Here is a 17,851-nt window from a genome sequence, read left to right on the forward strand (position 1 = left end):
TTTTTTTTTTGAGACTTGTTCAATCGGCTGGCAACTAAAAGCATATTTCTTTTGCGACAGTATTTGGTTTCTCCTACATCAAATTTTTGTTTGAGGACAGGGGGTATTCCTTTTCTGTTTATTCGTAAAGTACCTGTCAGATGAGTCAGTTTTGAATACAAATCCTTGGCCAGAGGAAATGAGGTAAAAAAATTGTCTATGAATACGTGAAACCCTTTGTTCAAATAGTTTCCCATTTCTAATAATCTCATCACAACAGTGTAACCAAGTCCCTTGTTTATTCCTTCATTATTTCTATCAGTGTCCCTTTTACCTTTGTAGCAGAAAAAAGACAAACAATAATGTGTTACACTGTCGCATAGCAACCACAACTTCACCCCCCATTTATGGTGGTACTTGTTGGGCATATACTGTAGCAGCTGCGTGTGATTTTTAGTACCCAGTAAACTTTCTTCAATAGACAATTGTTTATTTGGCCTATAGCACCGTTTGAAAACATTGTTTGCGTGGTCAATAAGAGGAGCAAATCTAGCATAAGGGTCATATCCGGGCTCTTTTGGTAAAGGTAATGACCAGGTATCTACCATGTGGAAAAATTGCAAAATAGATTCAAATCTATTTCTAGAAAACATTTTGGCGAACCAGGGAGAATGCTGGGAAGACTTTGTATTCCAATACAACTCAATCGTAGGCTTTTTATTCAAACCCATGTTTATGAAAGCTAGGAAAGCTTTTATCTCAACAAAGCTCACAGGCCTCCAAGATCGACTTCTACTGTGAGTTCCTAGTTTATGGATGTTTTGCTGAATAAAATTTCTAGCATACATATTTGTGTAGGTCATATGTTCAAAAAAGACATAGGGAAAAAAAGATCAAAATAAGAAATGGGAGGAGAATTTCGAGGAGGACAGTGTCTACAGCCGGGAATTTCATTGAAAACAAAAGAATGATTATGACCAGGGTCATTGATCTCTACTATATTTTCCAATTCACCATTACCACTATCAGACTCACTACTTGAAACATGTGCTGGGCGGCGGGCTCGGCCACGTTGCGGCGGCTTTGTCGTAGCTTGAGCTGGTGCAATTTGATCTTCATCCTCGGACGAAGAAATTACTGACCTATTTATAGACCTGTTTTTTAGCTAAATTCCATCGACAGCTGATGCTTGTGCTGGCAATAGGAATAAATGTGGGATCCAAATCAGTATCATCAGCTTCACTTTCACTTGCTTCAGATGACGAACTGTTACGCACATTATTTACCTCACTATCACTAAGAAACTCATCCTCTACAATAATGTTTTGGATTGTGTTGTCACTCAACGGTGAACGACTCATCTTGCACAACTAAAAAGTTTACGAATATCAGAGAACACCTAACCTCTCAAACAGAGGACAGAAGCGATCACAAAGAGACAGGCAGGTACACGTCAGAATGATAACGATAGACACTAGCGCATTTCTCGGACGAAACAGACTACTATAAACAAACAGCTGTGTCAAGGTCATTAGTACTACCAACATTAAAATTGATTACAGATAGTCTTATTTACTTCTAAAATAGTCCTAAACAGTTTAAACAGACTTTGCTAGTTAAAAAATAACTTTTAAAAGATGTTTTTCTCGAACGGCTGATCGATCGGACGTTGGCGCTTTTCGCCCGGACCTCGGCGGTCCAATCGATCGGACGTTGGCGCCGGACCTCGGCGGTCCGATCGATCGGACGTTGGCGCTTTTCGCCCGGACTTCGACGGTCCAATCAACCAGACGTTGGCGTCCAAAGGGTTAAGATAACATTTATTATAAATGCATAATGGTTTATACTTTTACAATTTTTATGGGATAGCAGGGTAAACTTAATACATGCATAAGAACAACTACAATATGCAACTTGATTAGAACTTTTTTTTAGAATTATTTTATAATTTATTTATGAAAAAGGCCATTAAACAAAATGATTATATGACAATGTATGTAGCTTTTGAGCAAAAAATTCTAGACTTTGAATGTCATCAATGGGAAAAGTGGCAAGAAATTTGAGAAAAACTACATGAGCGTAATAAAATAATTGCTGTTCAAATGCCTGTTATTAGACTCATATTTTGTGTGTACTATTTTATTAGGAAAATTGTAAAAGCTTGGACAATTTATTTTCTTTTTAATTTCAAATGATAGTTATATTGTCTACTGATTGTAAAATCTTTGTGGTCACACATGTATTTTAGATTAGTAAGACTTCAATCAAAATACATTACAACAGACATATTACTATAATCGAAAACCGTTGTGCTAAATTTTTATATTTATCGTTATTTGAAATATAACTTTTTGTTTTACAATTCTAAACAACAAGCCTAAGTTTTTGTAACTTGGAATTAATCTTATCTTTGGAAGAACTTTAAAAGTAAGCTACAAAATCTATAAAATTGAATTTGGTTTTTAATTTATGAATAATATTAATAAACGAGAACAAGATCACATACTAAACATTTGAAATGTTTTATTACAAAAACTGAGGTGGGCTATTGTTTTCACAGATATGTCCTCTCAACAATTCACTGCCCTGTAAGTAGATCTCGCAGATTGGTAGATCTAATTACACAGTTCCTCGGTCAGTTTGAATTTGAGGAATTTGGTTACTGTAATGTATATTAGAGGATGACCCATTCAACAGTTCACCGCCTAGTAGACCTCACAGTTTGGTGATCTCATCTTGCAGTTCTTTATCAGCTTGACATTAACGTATTTGTTGTACCACTGTTATATTTATAAAAGTTTGACAAACTCACCAGTTCACTGCCTAGTAGACCTCGCAGTTTGGTGATCTCATCTCGCAGTTCCTTGATGAGCTTGACATTGGGATCTTCATTAATAGTTGGTTTGTTGATGATGTTCTTAGCTCGGTTGGCATACCTCAGTGTGCTTAGGGTCTCACTATAGTTGCAGTCCGCTGGTGAGATGGCTGTCACGAACACATCATAATAAGATGACAATAATGAAATTTGAAGCTATAAACATTGGAGTTTTTTTCCATCTCTACACAATTGTACATGCCAACACAATCAAAAACATGAGTTACTTTGTTGCATATAACTTATTGGAATAGATACATAAACATAATTGAATTAGGCAATTCTTCTTACATTTAAATTTACTGTATGGTTTTTAAGAAATCCATATGGTAAAAAGATTTTAATATTTATAAGAACCAATAAATAGCAGTATATTTTGCAGGGGAGCTTTTAATAGTATTATTTAAGTAAGTTGAATTTTGTCTTAAAAACAAATTTGTCTTGTTAAATAATTTATTTTACTTAGTGTATGTCATTTTTAATATTAGGGCCCTCCAGAAAACTACTTTTGCCAGGTTATAAAAATCAAACAATGGAACCGATACAGAACATTAAATGCTTAAATCTAAAAACAAACTGCATCCATCTTGTTAACCTGGCTAGTTTAACCATTAATTGTGCAACTGAACTAGTTTGTAATTTCCTCAACAAACTATTTTATCTTGAGAAATCACAATTGTCCAAAGTTCCTCACTGGAGGAAATAGGGTGATTTTCTAACTCAATTTCGCAGAGATTACATTTAATACAATTTAACTATTTTTATTAAACCTTGATCGAATACCTCCATTTTAGCAAAAATACAACATCAATGATCAATACAATGTAGTGCTTATTTAAGAAAACTTATCTGAAGTAGAATGTTACAATCAACGTCTCATAATAGGATTCAGAACTGATAGTGAAGTAATTGTACATTGTAAAAACTTCACATGCAAATTTCATTTGACATCATAAAACTATGGATTAAGTTTGATTGGGCTTCTTTCAGTTTGTTTGGCTAGCAGTATGACCCAACATCACTGATTGCTCTTCTGACTGAGAGTTAAAACCTTACTTTACACCACATGATTCAGTGCATTTCTCATTCTCTACCACAATTAAAAAACATCAAGGGCATTGATTTATTGTTTCATTGTGAATTTCAGTACCCAAACACAAAACTTAACATAACCCAACTTGACAATCAGGGTTAATACCACACATTCCAAGCAATCAGTGAAAAACTTCCTTATAATTCATCTACCACAAGACACAGATATTCACAAATGCTTCCTTTGTCTTCTAAACCAGTTCATTTTATTTACAGAAATACAGTGTGTTATTATTATACATTATCTATCTGTTCACTCTGAAATGAAAGACACTACCAGCAATATACCTCTCTATTTTATCACATTTGATACATACACAATACAAACGTCCAGACAAATATCAGTATTTCAGCAATTTGTTCACCAAAAAACTTATTTTATTTTACTATTAACTGGTTATTGTAAAGGATGAGAAGCAGAATCACTTTCGAACTACGAGTATTGTAGCTTGAAGTGTACTAAGCTAATGTAGGTGTCATTTCAGCAACCATCAAATTCATACCCCTCTCTCCATCTCATGCTACATGAACAAAAGGTTAATATCCATATAACCCTTGTGCTATAAGGTTTAATCTGTGGTATTAGTTTAAGACCTACGTCAAACTAATCAAATTAGTATTTATTTAATTACTGTTGTCCCTTGAGTTTATTTTAAAAGTTCAGGAGTATTACCAGTTTTATTCCGTCACTGTACTGGCTACCAGCTTTATTCTGTCACAGTACTGGCACATGATTAAAGTATGTATCAATTATTAATAGGAACAACTTTTGAATACAAGAAAAATGCTGGATTAACTATGATAAATAATACAATGCCAATTCAAGCTAAAAAAATCAAATACTTGGATTTTTGTAATATGGAAATTGAGAATCTACAGTTTCTGGAGTGTGAACAATATAGATACCAGTAATAAATTATATAAACCGACTGCAGTGTTGTAGAAATGGCTATGTTAATTCTTACATTCAGTATAATCCAAAACACCTCTTTTGAGACACCAAAATCAATATCAAACTGGAACTTATAACTTAGTTATTCAAAATCCTGAGGACTCAAATAATTAGAATGAAAATAGGTTCTGTTTGTAAAAAAATGTAATTACAGTTACCTGCAATCATGATAGTCTTGGAATTACCGCCCAAGCTATCCTTGAGTAGCCAAGTGAGGACAGAGTCTCGGTATGGGATGAACACAGACTTGCGGCTACAATCTGGCGACGACAACTCCGCCAGGGCTGAAATCACAGAGCCCAATGTCACCAGTGACTTGTTGATGTGGGCTCCTTCCTTCAGCCGCTGACCTGTCGCACCCGTCGCATCAGCTCGCTCGCTGCACACAGTTCAAGTTAACATTACCAGATGTTATGCTATTATTACTTTCTTGGTAAATCTTGTATATGCTGTGTTCCATTATTGTTAAATAACGAAGAATAGAATTTACTTGTATCCTCTGTTTTAGTTTATAAATTAAATATAGCTTTAAGTTTTCACACAATTTTGACAGGAAGAGAGGTGTGGGGTAAAAATAAAGAAGGAGGGGGTCCTTTATATTTTGTAGAAAACCAGCCTGCCCTGGAAAGTTCAGAAACTGAAGACTCCTAATTTAATTAGGTTTTAATCAAGCTCTGTTCTGGAAATTTTAATATTAATTTTAGATCTAGAACCAGGGCAAAGTCCAATAGTTCAAAGAACTGATCCTAAAATTGGACATGAAAAACAGAATTACAGTGGAATGTCATTAATATGGACTTTTGGGAATAAATCCTTACCGGATTATTGAATTAACCAAATTTTTTAAATGAACAAATAAAAGGTAGGTAATCAAAGTCAAAATCTCTTTATTTACAATTTTTATAGAAAAATGTATTGGTGTCAAAAACTTAATGTTAAAGTTTCAAATTTACAAAATGTAAGTTAAATTGGCAATCTAGGATGATCACATATCCTACATAGAACGTTCTATACATTCCAGCGTGTAGAACGGTCTGGTCAACAGCCGTTTGTTCGGTGCCATCAATCGAGTTATTTTATGAAGAGCATGTCTATTGCTGTAAGTAAATACATCTGAGTGCATCAATAAAAATGCTATTAACAAAAACAATATAAAGTGCAACCACTTACTGAGATTTTTGAACGACAGTGGTTATTTGTATTTTGCAACTAAATGCAATTTGTTTAGAATAACGAGCTGGGTTAATTGTTTTCCTACTTTGCTTTCAACCTATCACATCAGTGTCTCTGCTGCCATAAATGCTTCAGAAATTTACAAGCCCTGCTTTGTGAATGTCACTTTCATTCCTTCACACATGATTCTAAAGTTGCTGTGCTATGTTTAACCTATACAGGGTATTCATTTGAAAACTTCAAACTCGTATTAAAAGACTTATAGCCCAAGTATCAAAATTATGTAAACGGGAGTGTATAGTACTAATTGGGGAACAAAAAAAATTATTTTCAAAATGGGGTGCTCACCCCCGTGCCCCCCTGAACCCAAAGCCAAAATTTTGAAATGACAACTAATACCTTGTGACACCTCAAATTGAAGCTCATAAAAAATGCTGTATTTTGGTAAAAAAAATTGAAATCAGCCAAGCCGTTTGTAATCAGCAGCCAATAATGTAATTTCTTACACAATTATTAGTTTACGAAATTGAATATCAAATAAACAAACAAACAATAAAGATTCCACCATCACTGCCCCTCCCATAACTAACCAACACACAATTCATTTGTAATTCATATCTATAGTGCTCGGAGAATATTTAGACTGAACTGATGAGGTCGTGTAATTACCTCATTAAGTTAATTTAAGTAATTTAATCTTTTAACTAGAATAAAATTTGGATTATAAATAGTCAACAGTTTTGAAGTCCGAATTACTGATCCTTTACTATATTTTCTTAATATAAGAGTTTAGTTTAAAAATTAAACTAAACTTAACTAAAACTCCTTCCATATTACAGTTATACAGTGTTAATTTAAATTTCTTTTATTATCGCTAAACGCCTCCACAACACTATCCAAAAAATAAATACATTGTAAACCAAATAAGAATAAAATGAACAAACCTGCCAGCCAAGTCCACCAGATGTACCTTAGACACGGTCTCACTAGGGATATCATTGGAAAAGCCAGCCTGTACAAACTGCAGAGTAAAGATGGCATGGCTGCGACTACTAGTGTCATTCATGTTGGTAGAGGCTGTGGTCCGCACACTGTTCCCTCTAGCCATCAGCTCCTGTACACACCCCATAGTTAAAAACACAGTCTCATAAGACATATCAATGGAGAAGCCAGCCTGTACAAACTGCAGAGTAATTATGGCATAGCTGCAGCTGCTTGTAAAGGCTGTGTTACGCACATTGTTCTCTTTGACCATCAACTCCTGTATATGACAAACATTCAGTAGACGTTATATGCTCTTGTACTTAGTACATTTCATCATTATTGTATACCTTGTACTATAACAACTCTTATAATCATTCTGTTTGAAAACATCTTCATACAGACCCATGGCCCATGAGGACAGGGGCAGAATAAGGCTGAAAAGATAATAATCAGCTTTTCTTAAAAAATTAAAAGTAAGCTTCTACTAATCAGTACGAGAATTTTTTTCATGTACTTACAACTTCTTTTCACTTTCTAATTTATAGACCTCATAAATGATCTTTTATAGCAATTGTAAGAAATATATCCAACATAAGAACAGGACATCAGTGTAAATTACAAAATTATCTCTTTGCCCTACCAAACAAGATAACTATAACATTACAACAATTTTGAAATATTAATATTATTATTGAAATAATTAAACCTGGTGACTAAAAACCTTGTTCTGGCATTATCCTCAGTCAATCTTCTACAGCCCATTCAAAACATTTCTTGATATGGGTAAGTAAATAAATTATTGTATGGATACATTTTTAATATTAAAAAAGCTTTCATGTGTTACTGTATTTTAAAAGTTTTGATTACAAGACGAGTTAAACTACTAATTAAAGGGAAATAGATCTAACCATTGTAAAATAACAGCCATTTAAAATGTTTTTAATGTGGGATGTAAAATAAGTTAGTCATTATGGACAAGTAATATGAGTATCTTTACAAATCTGCTTGTTTTATACACTAGTTTGCAAATGATAGTTTATGCTTCAGATTATGTTTCTGAGAAGCTAAATTCAAGCATATTCAATAATAAAAAATATTTTATAAGGTGGGATGGATATAATGTATAATACAAGCTTTTAAGACAACAATCTTGGTTGCTTGTACAGTGTTTAATTGATTATTTATTATTTATTTCTAGTATAATGAAAGTTCTCAGCATATTTTTGTTTCAAAATTTATTATACATGTGGGAAAACCTGAATAACTTCAACTAGTTTGAAGAAATCCATGAATATGATACTGTACGATATTATTGCACCTTCTTTTAAACGAAGAAAAAGATTAGTAAGCCATATTTATTTACAAATTAAGCGTTTCAATAAATTACCTCAAACGTTTAGAAGCTTAGAACAAAAACCATTTGCAGCTAAGTTGTCTAGCTGGCTATGGCTATGGCTAGCTGGTAAGGCATTTTATTCTCTTAATGAATTTTTTTTTTTTCCAAAAATTTTAACCTTGTTTATACCATTACCTAAGCAGTTGTTAACCCGGGATTACTCGCGCCCGTAAAACTCCCGCGATTGCTCGCGCCGTTAGGGCGCTCCTAACATTTGACATTCTTCTACAAATTGATGTATATGTTGTATATACACATAGTATAGGAAATAAATAAATTGTTAACACATCTCAAATCACACATTAACATGTTTTATTTTAATTTTTAACTTATTTGTTTATAAAAAATGCATTTATGAACAAAAATTTCCAAACTTTTACTTTTTCCAAATCACCTTATTTTAAACAATATAGAATATAAAAATTTAGTATAATATAGAAATAATGTAGAATTAATAATTGTTAACACATCTCAAATCACACATTAACATGTTTTATTTTTAATTTTTAACTTATTTGTTTATAAAAAATGCATTTATGAACAAAAATTTCCAAACTTTTACTTTTTCCAAATCACCTTATTTTAAACAATATAGAATATAACAATTTAGTATAATATAGAAATAATGTAGAATTAATAACTTGATCTACAACTGGAAGAACAGGCTGTGCATCCTCTTCATCCGATTGTTCTGTATCCGTATTATGAGCATTGTGCTCAGATTCACAATCAGTGTCCGATGAATTGTCTTGCAGGTCTACATTAATTATCATCAATATCATCCAACCAACAACGAATATCATCGTCATTACTCGTTACCTGAGCCATATTGAACAAAACACATCCACGCGTCAGAAACACAATCACCACACGGACAGTTCCGCGATCACTCGCGCCGTTAGATCTGGGCTAACACTAGCAGTCACATGAACGCTCGCGCAGTTAGGGGGACACTAACAAAGCGGAGCACGCTCCTTCCCCCCTCCACTGCTACCATCCCCAACACACTAAAATTCCCCAACTACTGTGGTGGTTGGTTAGGCTACTAACGAAACCATTATTCAACGCTCAGTCACATATATTCATAATTAAAAAAAATTTCTTCAGAGGAACTAAAAATGTTAGATTCAATCTAATAGCGCGAGTAATCCCGGGTTAATAGTTTTATAGTTTAATTCTTTGTTATTATTTATATGTTGTGTTTTATTTATTTACTCTATTGTGTTATTAATTTATACTGTTAGATTATTATTCATATTGTTACATTTTTAAACTCTTACTGGTTTATGGAAATAAAATTCTTGTGTATCAATAATAATAAATAAAACCGTACCAAATTTTTCAAATGATAAGTGTACTATCTGTAATGACTTGCTAAATGGTGCATGATCTTATGTAATATAAGTTTTATTGACGTTGTCTATAGCAATATACATTAATAAAAGACATTCTATTCTACCTAAAAACTGACCTGTATGTGTGAGTAATCAGACACAAGGTGGCGTGAGAGATCACTGACATATGGGCCACTACGGGGGTGTTCCCGCACACGTAGGTTGTGACCCGTTGAATTTTCCCGCAGTAAGTCCTTGACTCGTTCATTGTAGATTTCCAGGTAGCTAACCTCTGTGCGATAGCTTGCTCCTGATGCCATACGACCAAACAGTGACTCACATATTCTTGGGATTAATCCTTGGTTGTCCTGAAAACAACAGATATTTGTAATAAAATACTAACTAAGGTCAAAAACTAAAACTAAGAAGAATTTAACTTGAAAATATACCTCTGTATTATGCACTATTACAAATAAATACAGAGTGCTCCATAATAGGTGACCAATATTTCATAGCATCAAAATAAGAAAAGATATTACATGAAATGTATGTCCAAAAACGCACTGCGTTCCGTTTGTATATGTTTTAGAGAAACATTTTTACTTTAACCCTTTAAGTTCAATGGAACTCTGCTTGCCATTTTTTGGTATTGCTTTTATAAAACTCGTACTTTCTATCTACTCTTAAAATGCTCTCCTATAAACTGGGAACTTGAACCATAAGGCTATAATTTTCACAAGTTCACCAAATACATTCTGAGGCTGTAGATGGGTAAGAATGAAACAAACAAAAATCGATTTCAATATTAAATAAATAGAAATTTAGTTATAACAAGGATATAAATCGCCATAAATCATTGTCTAATTACACACTGCAAATTACTGAATATCTAAATAATACAAAAATAAACAAAGAAACTGTAACTTGGGGCTATCAAGTTCTATAAAAATTATTCTTTACAATAATGGATACAATTATACATGAATCAATTATAATGAAGTATATTGATGGAGAAATTAATTGAAGTAAGAACAATTACTGTTCCTCATGTTAATTTATTGTTTAGTATGAGACAATGTTTCAATGTGCAATTATGGCAATTACCACAATCTTATATAAAGTTAGCATGTTGGTGCACATTCCTCAATAATACTGCATTGTTCAAATAATGATTAGCTAGTATTGCTAACTTCAATATTACTGTTATCACTTAATGACTGATTTACTGCACATCTGCTGAAACGAGTGCTATGTTATAATCTAGGTGTGATATCTAACATAATCTACCATACTTATTCATTGCCAAACCAAGAGCAATAAGACCAACTATAACAATAGAATAACTACTGAACTTGTCTCCATTACATTTTATTTACAATATGAGTGTTCAGATTTATCCTTAAGATCACCTAATTAAATTATATCAATCTGAAGACATAAAACTATAAAAATTGCGCACAGTTTACAAATTTGTTCTGGTGTATTTGGGCTCTTCTTCTATAGCAATATTTAAAAGGCCTGATAACTTTAATGTATTTGTTACATATATTCTACCAGAATATACATATGAACTAGATAAACGTAAACTAATATTGACATTTAAATTAAACAGTTTTTAATTAATTTAATCAATTTTTATAATGTATATAAATTGTCTTTATTACTTAATCATGTGTTTTTATTATAAACGCGTTCAACTTATTCAACTACTGTAATAGAGTATCACATAATAGATAATTGTTTTTTTAAGTAAGAAAACATTAACTAGACTAGAGACCAGTTACTCCATGATATAACTACCAGTCACTCAGTGATAGTTGTTCCACTGACAACACCTAATAAAGATAATTAGTATAACTGGTTGACACTAAAGTGTAAATATTTGTTATAAATTATTAATGAACGACTTTATTAATTGGACACAGCACAAAATACACTCTATAATCATCAGATGACACAAAACAGCAACAATTCTTGTTGAAGACAAATTAACTTTGAACACTAAAACACTGAATGGATATGCAATAAATCATACATTTACATTAAATATAAAACAGTTTAAGTCATATGAAATAAGCGTAAAATATATTAGTATTTTGATTGGTTTCAATAGATATAGTTAGACTACAATTAGATTTTAAGCATAATTCAGAAATGAAAATATATATTTATAATATGTTCTTATATAGCTTCTTATACACAATTATATCTCATTAAATTTTTAAATCATATTAAATTAATATTTCTAAAATCAGTATAAAATTTAAAATGAAATATATAAACTACATATTTACACACAAGTTAGGTATAAATTGTGTAAATGGAATTTCACAATAAAATTATTTGTTTTAATACAGTAAAGCAGGAACAACTACTGTTTGTGATTTAATTTTTATTGAAAAGTTAAATTAGACTATTGCCATTTATACAAACTTAATTAATGTAAAAATGAATTAAGAAATAATTCTTTGTTCTATAATTATCTGATAAATAAACATTAGAATTTTTCACTACATCACCAAGTTAGCCAATTATTGAAAATCTGTATAATTCTTATTCTAATGTTCAACTAATGCACAATCTTTTGAGTTTAGAACAATAAAAAATAAGAGGCTGATTTACAGGACTATGAATGTATTTGCAGTGTCAGTATTAAAGCAACATTCAAATTAATTGTTACTCTAATAAATACTGTGTTTGTGTGAACTGTACAAAAACATATTGTTCCTAAATAGACAAAGCAAGTATTTTTTTAATGTAGATTATTTTCATTTACAGAATATGAAAAAAAAAAAAAAACAAATTACCAGCTATCCATGCTCATGAAATTACATACTTGGCATTTAGGTCAAATGAGAACAGGTGAAGGCTAAAGCCAGGATATTTTCAAGGTTGAGTTTAATAACAGTGATGAGAAACCAGTTTAGATTGTGACATCATAGTCTACAGACCCAGTTACAAAAATTTGATGTTAGCTGAATTCCCACTATGATACGACAAGCTCATGTTATCTTAACAGTGAAATTGAGCACTTGGCCTATCGGAAGAACATGTTTTTATATTACTATTTCATCTTTTGCCCAGACGTCTATACACATTAATTTCATGGACTGCTCTTCAACAACAAGGGAAAAGAAAAGATGAGCCTTATGATCATAGAAATAATTTAAAGTAATAAACATAAAATTCAGAGTGAACATTGTGATGTAATCAGGTCACATAGGTTGTCTATTCCAACACCGTCTCCATTCTTCCAAAGAGTCAACTGAAAAAAAAGTTCAAGAAGATTCAACTGATCTGAACTTGAAAAAGTTCACACCTACTAAGGAAGATGAAATCAGTATAGTGGGAACGTGAGTGATGTCATAAGACAGTCTTTAACCTCCAACCTACAAATCATTGAACAGATCAAATCTCAAACCAAAAAAATAAAACTTTTTAAAGTAATAAGTAATCCTGTGAAAACCATTAAAAAAATACTGCAACTTAATATTCATAGTATTAGAAATAAATTATCAGGATATAGAAATTTTGTAATGAAGAAAAATGTATATAATTTGGGTGTCCAAACACTGATTTAATGCAGACAAAGTAAACCTGTATGTTTCTCATGGTTATTTGCCCGCTAGTTTTTAATGTAGAATAATTAGAAAAAATGGTGTGAGAGAAATTTTTTTAAACAATATCTTAATTAAAAAGTAATAAATTTAAAACGTTTCGTCAAAGAAATATTTTGAAATATATTGTGAAAATTAGAGGAACAAATTATGTATATTATTCGTTTATAGATCTCCACCAGGGACCATTGATTCATTTTTCAACTTTGAACAAGCTATGAAAAATGTATGCGTAAAAATGTATTACATATAATATGGCATTAAATACAGTTCCTTACTTGAAATATTAGTTATCACTTGAATTATTACTGAAAACATAACTTCCTGATGATATTTATCAAATATATTACAATATTCATTACTGCATGTCATTTAATATTACAGTTCTTTTTTGTTAAATTTTAATACAATAATAATAATATCATAAGTGTACATAATATATCGGAAATAAGTTGTGGCACGTATCACATACTTGCAGTATATTATTAGGCCTCATTCAGTACAAATTCACTTATGAGTATCGAGTGTTGAAATAAATTTAACTGGATAATTGCTTAAAAAAAAGTATTTGTGGTACGTATGGAACTTCAATTTATGGTAAAGCTAACATCCCGCTAGACAGATAGGCATTTCATTTATCAAACAATATTCCTATGATATTGGACTTTTTGTGTGTTGTGGCCCATTATAACGTTTCTCCCGCAGTATAGGTAAATACAAGACCATCACCGGGTGAAAAGAAAAACAAACAAGTCAGTTTACTTAAGCTTACTTTCCTTCTAGATTGAATGGGATTGTGTTATTAAACTAGGTAAGGTAGATAGATCTATTCTGAGTCGATTTGATACCTCTCAAAGTGTGTTTAATAGTAATTGGACTGATTAATGATCTATAATAAAGTATTACATCATTTAATTCTGATTTTTATCTTTATTTGTAATATTGCAACAGCCACCTTAGTACATAATAGACAATAAAACAGTAACGCACAAACCTATAGAACATAAGCAATGGTAAAAAGCATTATAGCTAGAAATAATCGACATATTGATATTATTGGATTCTCCGATAATAACTAATCTACAATAACTACTGATAAGTTGTTATAATAAACACTGATAGTATTTTTATATGTTAATAACATAACTTTATGCAAAGGTAGTCACCTTGTACGACTATTTCAATAAGACTATTGTATCAATGACATTATGACTTAATATGCAACTCTAACTTCAAAATATTAAATTATATACTAATTATAATTGTTAAAGGTCTTCAATAGCACTGTTTACCATATCACTTACAGAACAATGACTTAATTGGTTTGAAAGATATTATTTAAAAAACATTAAATTAACGTGAAACATAAAATATTAAATTAACTAGTTGTAACAATCGCCTCTACAATTTAAACATGCTAATCACATGGCACCGATAAACATCTCCGGCACAATATTGAAATCATTGCATTTAAAAATTGGTCCTCAATCAGCGTGAGTTTTCAGCGAGTAAAGTATTGTCCATGTACGTGCGTATAGTGTTGAGTAGCCGAGAGTGAGTGTGTGATACTAGTGGCAGAGGCGATGATCGTGAGGGCCGTGCTGTAGTGTAGTGGCAGAGGAAGTGACCGTGAGGGCCGTGCTGTAGTGGTCAGTCGCTGTGTGCGGCACAGCTGACCGTACTTCACTCTGTCACAGTACCGTACAAATATATGATCGATGCAAGATAAACTATGCTCCATTTCTATTCAGAAACATTTTATTAGAATATCCCTATTAAAACACGTTATGTATTATAATACACGGTTAATTGTAAGAAAACATCTATACAGTTCAAATTAGATTTGACATATAAAAGAAAATGTTTTACCAACATTTGCGTAGGCGCTGCCTGGCGCATATCACAAATAAAGTTGTAACATAAAGTTAATTTATTGGGATGAAAACATTTTCTTCCTAAATCTTGTATCAAATTACTAACAATGATTTTAAATTATTTACGAACGTAATATAACAGCTGCAAATTGTTCCAGTAGATTTACAATACAATACCCTCTCATAAGAAACAAATAATTTAATTGCGAGTAATAATTGGACATAGCTACAAGAAATTATTAAACAGTTTACAAATAAAACTTGTAGGAGTGTAACTTACAGTCAATATTTAATTGTGTTTTCTGTGGGGTTTCTATTTCATTCTACTTAAACTTGATTGTAATTCCTCTACTTTTTGTCTCCAGCAATTAGAATACACGTAAATTATTACTAAACCCATTATTTTTTCAATATGTTCCACATAAGATTTCTCATTAATAATACCACACTACTAGTACATCTCTGTGATCAATTTCCTTAATACCAATTAATTGACATCAATACAAATCTTCTTCCGTTGCAATATGTATATAAAAAACGTAAAAGTAAAAGACAACCAACAATATTTTAACTCCCCCCCCCCCCCATTGATACAAACATTCTAGGTATATAGGCTATATACTTTATAAAAATTTATAATGGTATCATTTTGTTGACATACGTACAGTAAAACACAAGACTTATGCTTCGTATGTTTTGAGAATGAAGATTCCGCATTCGACCAGTGGGGGTTGACAAATATAATAACATACATCACTTCCTGCGCTTCGTGCGAGAGAGACAGCGAGCAGTAGCCACGAACGCCTACCAGTCATCTCTGAGCGGCTAATTTGTAATAGTCTTAACGTAGTTCTCATCGCTTTCGTTGTTGGCACTAGTCGTGTATTAGTGACTTGTGTTAATAATGGATACCGATAGTGGTGGTACTAACAACAATAAAATATAGATACAAAACCCCTCAAATTGCCGATTTTACCATTTAGAAATATTACAGTTCTTAAACGTGATTGAATATTAATTACTGTTACACTTCTCCCGTATTGTTTCAACCACAATTGTGTGACACGTATGCAAAATTATATGGTTATCAAAACGTGTTTTATAGTTGACCTATCTATAAAAATAAAATACTGAACGTTTAACAGTTTGGTTATGAAACTCTGATATATCTGAGGTTATGGAATAACCTATTTAACATATTTCCAAATCCAAATTTAACTAACACTACTCCAGATTGCACCAGTGACAAATTTTAAAACATCTACATCATTGTAATTACTATTTAAACAATGTTACAAACCAAAGCCAAAGTAAATTATTAAAGCTGTGAATGTTTTCACTTAAGGTACTCCAAACTGGTAGGCTTCCTTGACAAGTAACGTGGCACTTTAGCAGTAGATTATGGTATAACAGGGGAAACAACACTGACATGTCTCAACGATCCATTCTTTCCCAGACTACAGTCCGAAAAACAACAAGACTTCTATAATGCAAACCCTTATAAATAATTATTTTAGAATTTTGCATAAACTTAATAAAATGACTATACCCATTACACCGGATACGGTTAGGAAGTACGTAAGATTTCTCCCTAGGCCGTAAGAGGCTTCTCATTCTTGCGTATGTATGTATATTTTTGTTTCATCAGGACAACAAGGCAAACTTAACTATGACACTGGAAATATTTTAGACCATAAGTAGATGACGAGAGCAGTAGATGATTTTTGAACGAAGTAGATTTACGAGAGCTACACCCTAATAATATTATAAATGCGAAAGTGCCATTGTTTGTTTGTTTTGCTTTGACGCGTAGTCTACTCAACCGCTTGTACTGAAGTTTACATGGATAGTTTAGGTCCCTGGTAGGAATATACGTTTATTCTTATTTCAAAAATTCCTCCGCACTATGCCCCATTAGTCTCCAAGGTAACGAAGAGTCCCATCTTGGTCTCTAAAGTTGTGAAATATTAATTGAAAGAGCTAGTTAAATGTAATCAAATGTTTTGTGTAAACATTTTTTGATGACAACAACTATAAGTTTAATTAGTTTAATCAATAATTTCTATTTGTTTAAATTTATATTGTGAAAGCCTAGAATAAGCTTCATAGTAATGGTTCACCTCAATATTGTCTACAACTGTTGATGAGCAATAAACATTTAATATTTATTATATATATACTTGAGTTATACAAAAATACTTGTAAAACATGAAACTTGCATAATACACTTGATATGTGTAAATAATGAATGCATTAATTACGTATTAAATATATTAATTGTTCACTAATTAATGGTTTTACACTACTGCACAATATATGACTATAATACATGTTGTAGTTAATACCTTCATTTCGGCTCATTATAGTGAATGACTTGTGCTTCTGCAGCATGCAACGCGTAACTTCCATTACTTTTTGTCGTAACAATAAAAAAAATATTGTGTTTTCAATTATAAAGATACTAATTTAAACTTTCTCTTCAGGATAAAACATCTTTAACATTATCTCTAATAACATGACAATTACGAGTATTAGGAACCAACAAACAAGTAGCTTTTGAAAATATTATTTTTTC

General features: G+C 31.7%; 1 protein-coding gene across 1 annotated transcript in view; it reads right to left on the minus strand.

The window, feature by feature from the left end:
* Positions 1-17,851, minus strand: part of LOC124373969 (kinesin-like protein Klp98A) — a 114,273-nt gene that overhangs the window by 42,282 nt on the left and 54,140 nt on the right. The window contains exons 5-8 of the mRNA XM_046832280.1: positions 9,923-10,153; positions 7,016-7,185; positions 5,057-5,277; positions 2,792-2,964 (exon numbers count right to left, since the gene is read on the minus strand). Coding sequence (XP_046688236.1) covers positions 2,792-2,964; positions 5,057-5,277; positions 7,016-7,185; positions 9,923-10,153 — 795 coding nt within the window. The remainder of the gene's footprint in view (positions 1-2,791; positions 2,965-5,056; positions 5,278-7,015; positions 7,186-9,922; positions 10,154-17,851) is intronic.

Source organism: Homalodisca vitripennis, chromosome 1 (assembly GCF_021130785.1).
Source record: "Homalodisca vitripennis isolate AUS2020 chromosome 1, UT_GWSS_2.1, whole genome shotgun sequence".
In the NCBI taxonomy this organism is placed as follows: domain Eukaryota; kingdom Metazoa; phylum Arthropoda; class Insecta; order Hemiptera; family Cicadellidae; genus Homalodisca; species Homalodisca vitripennis.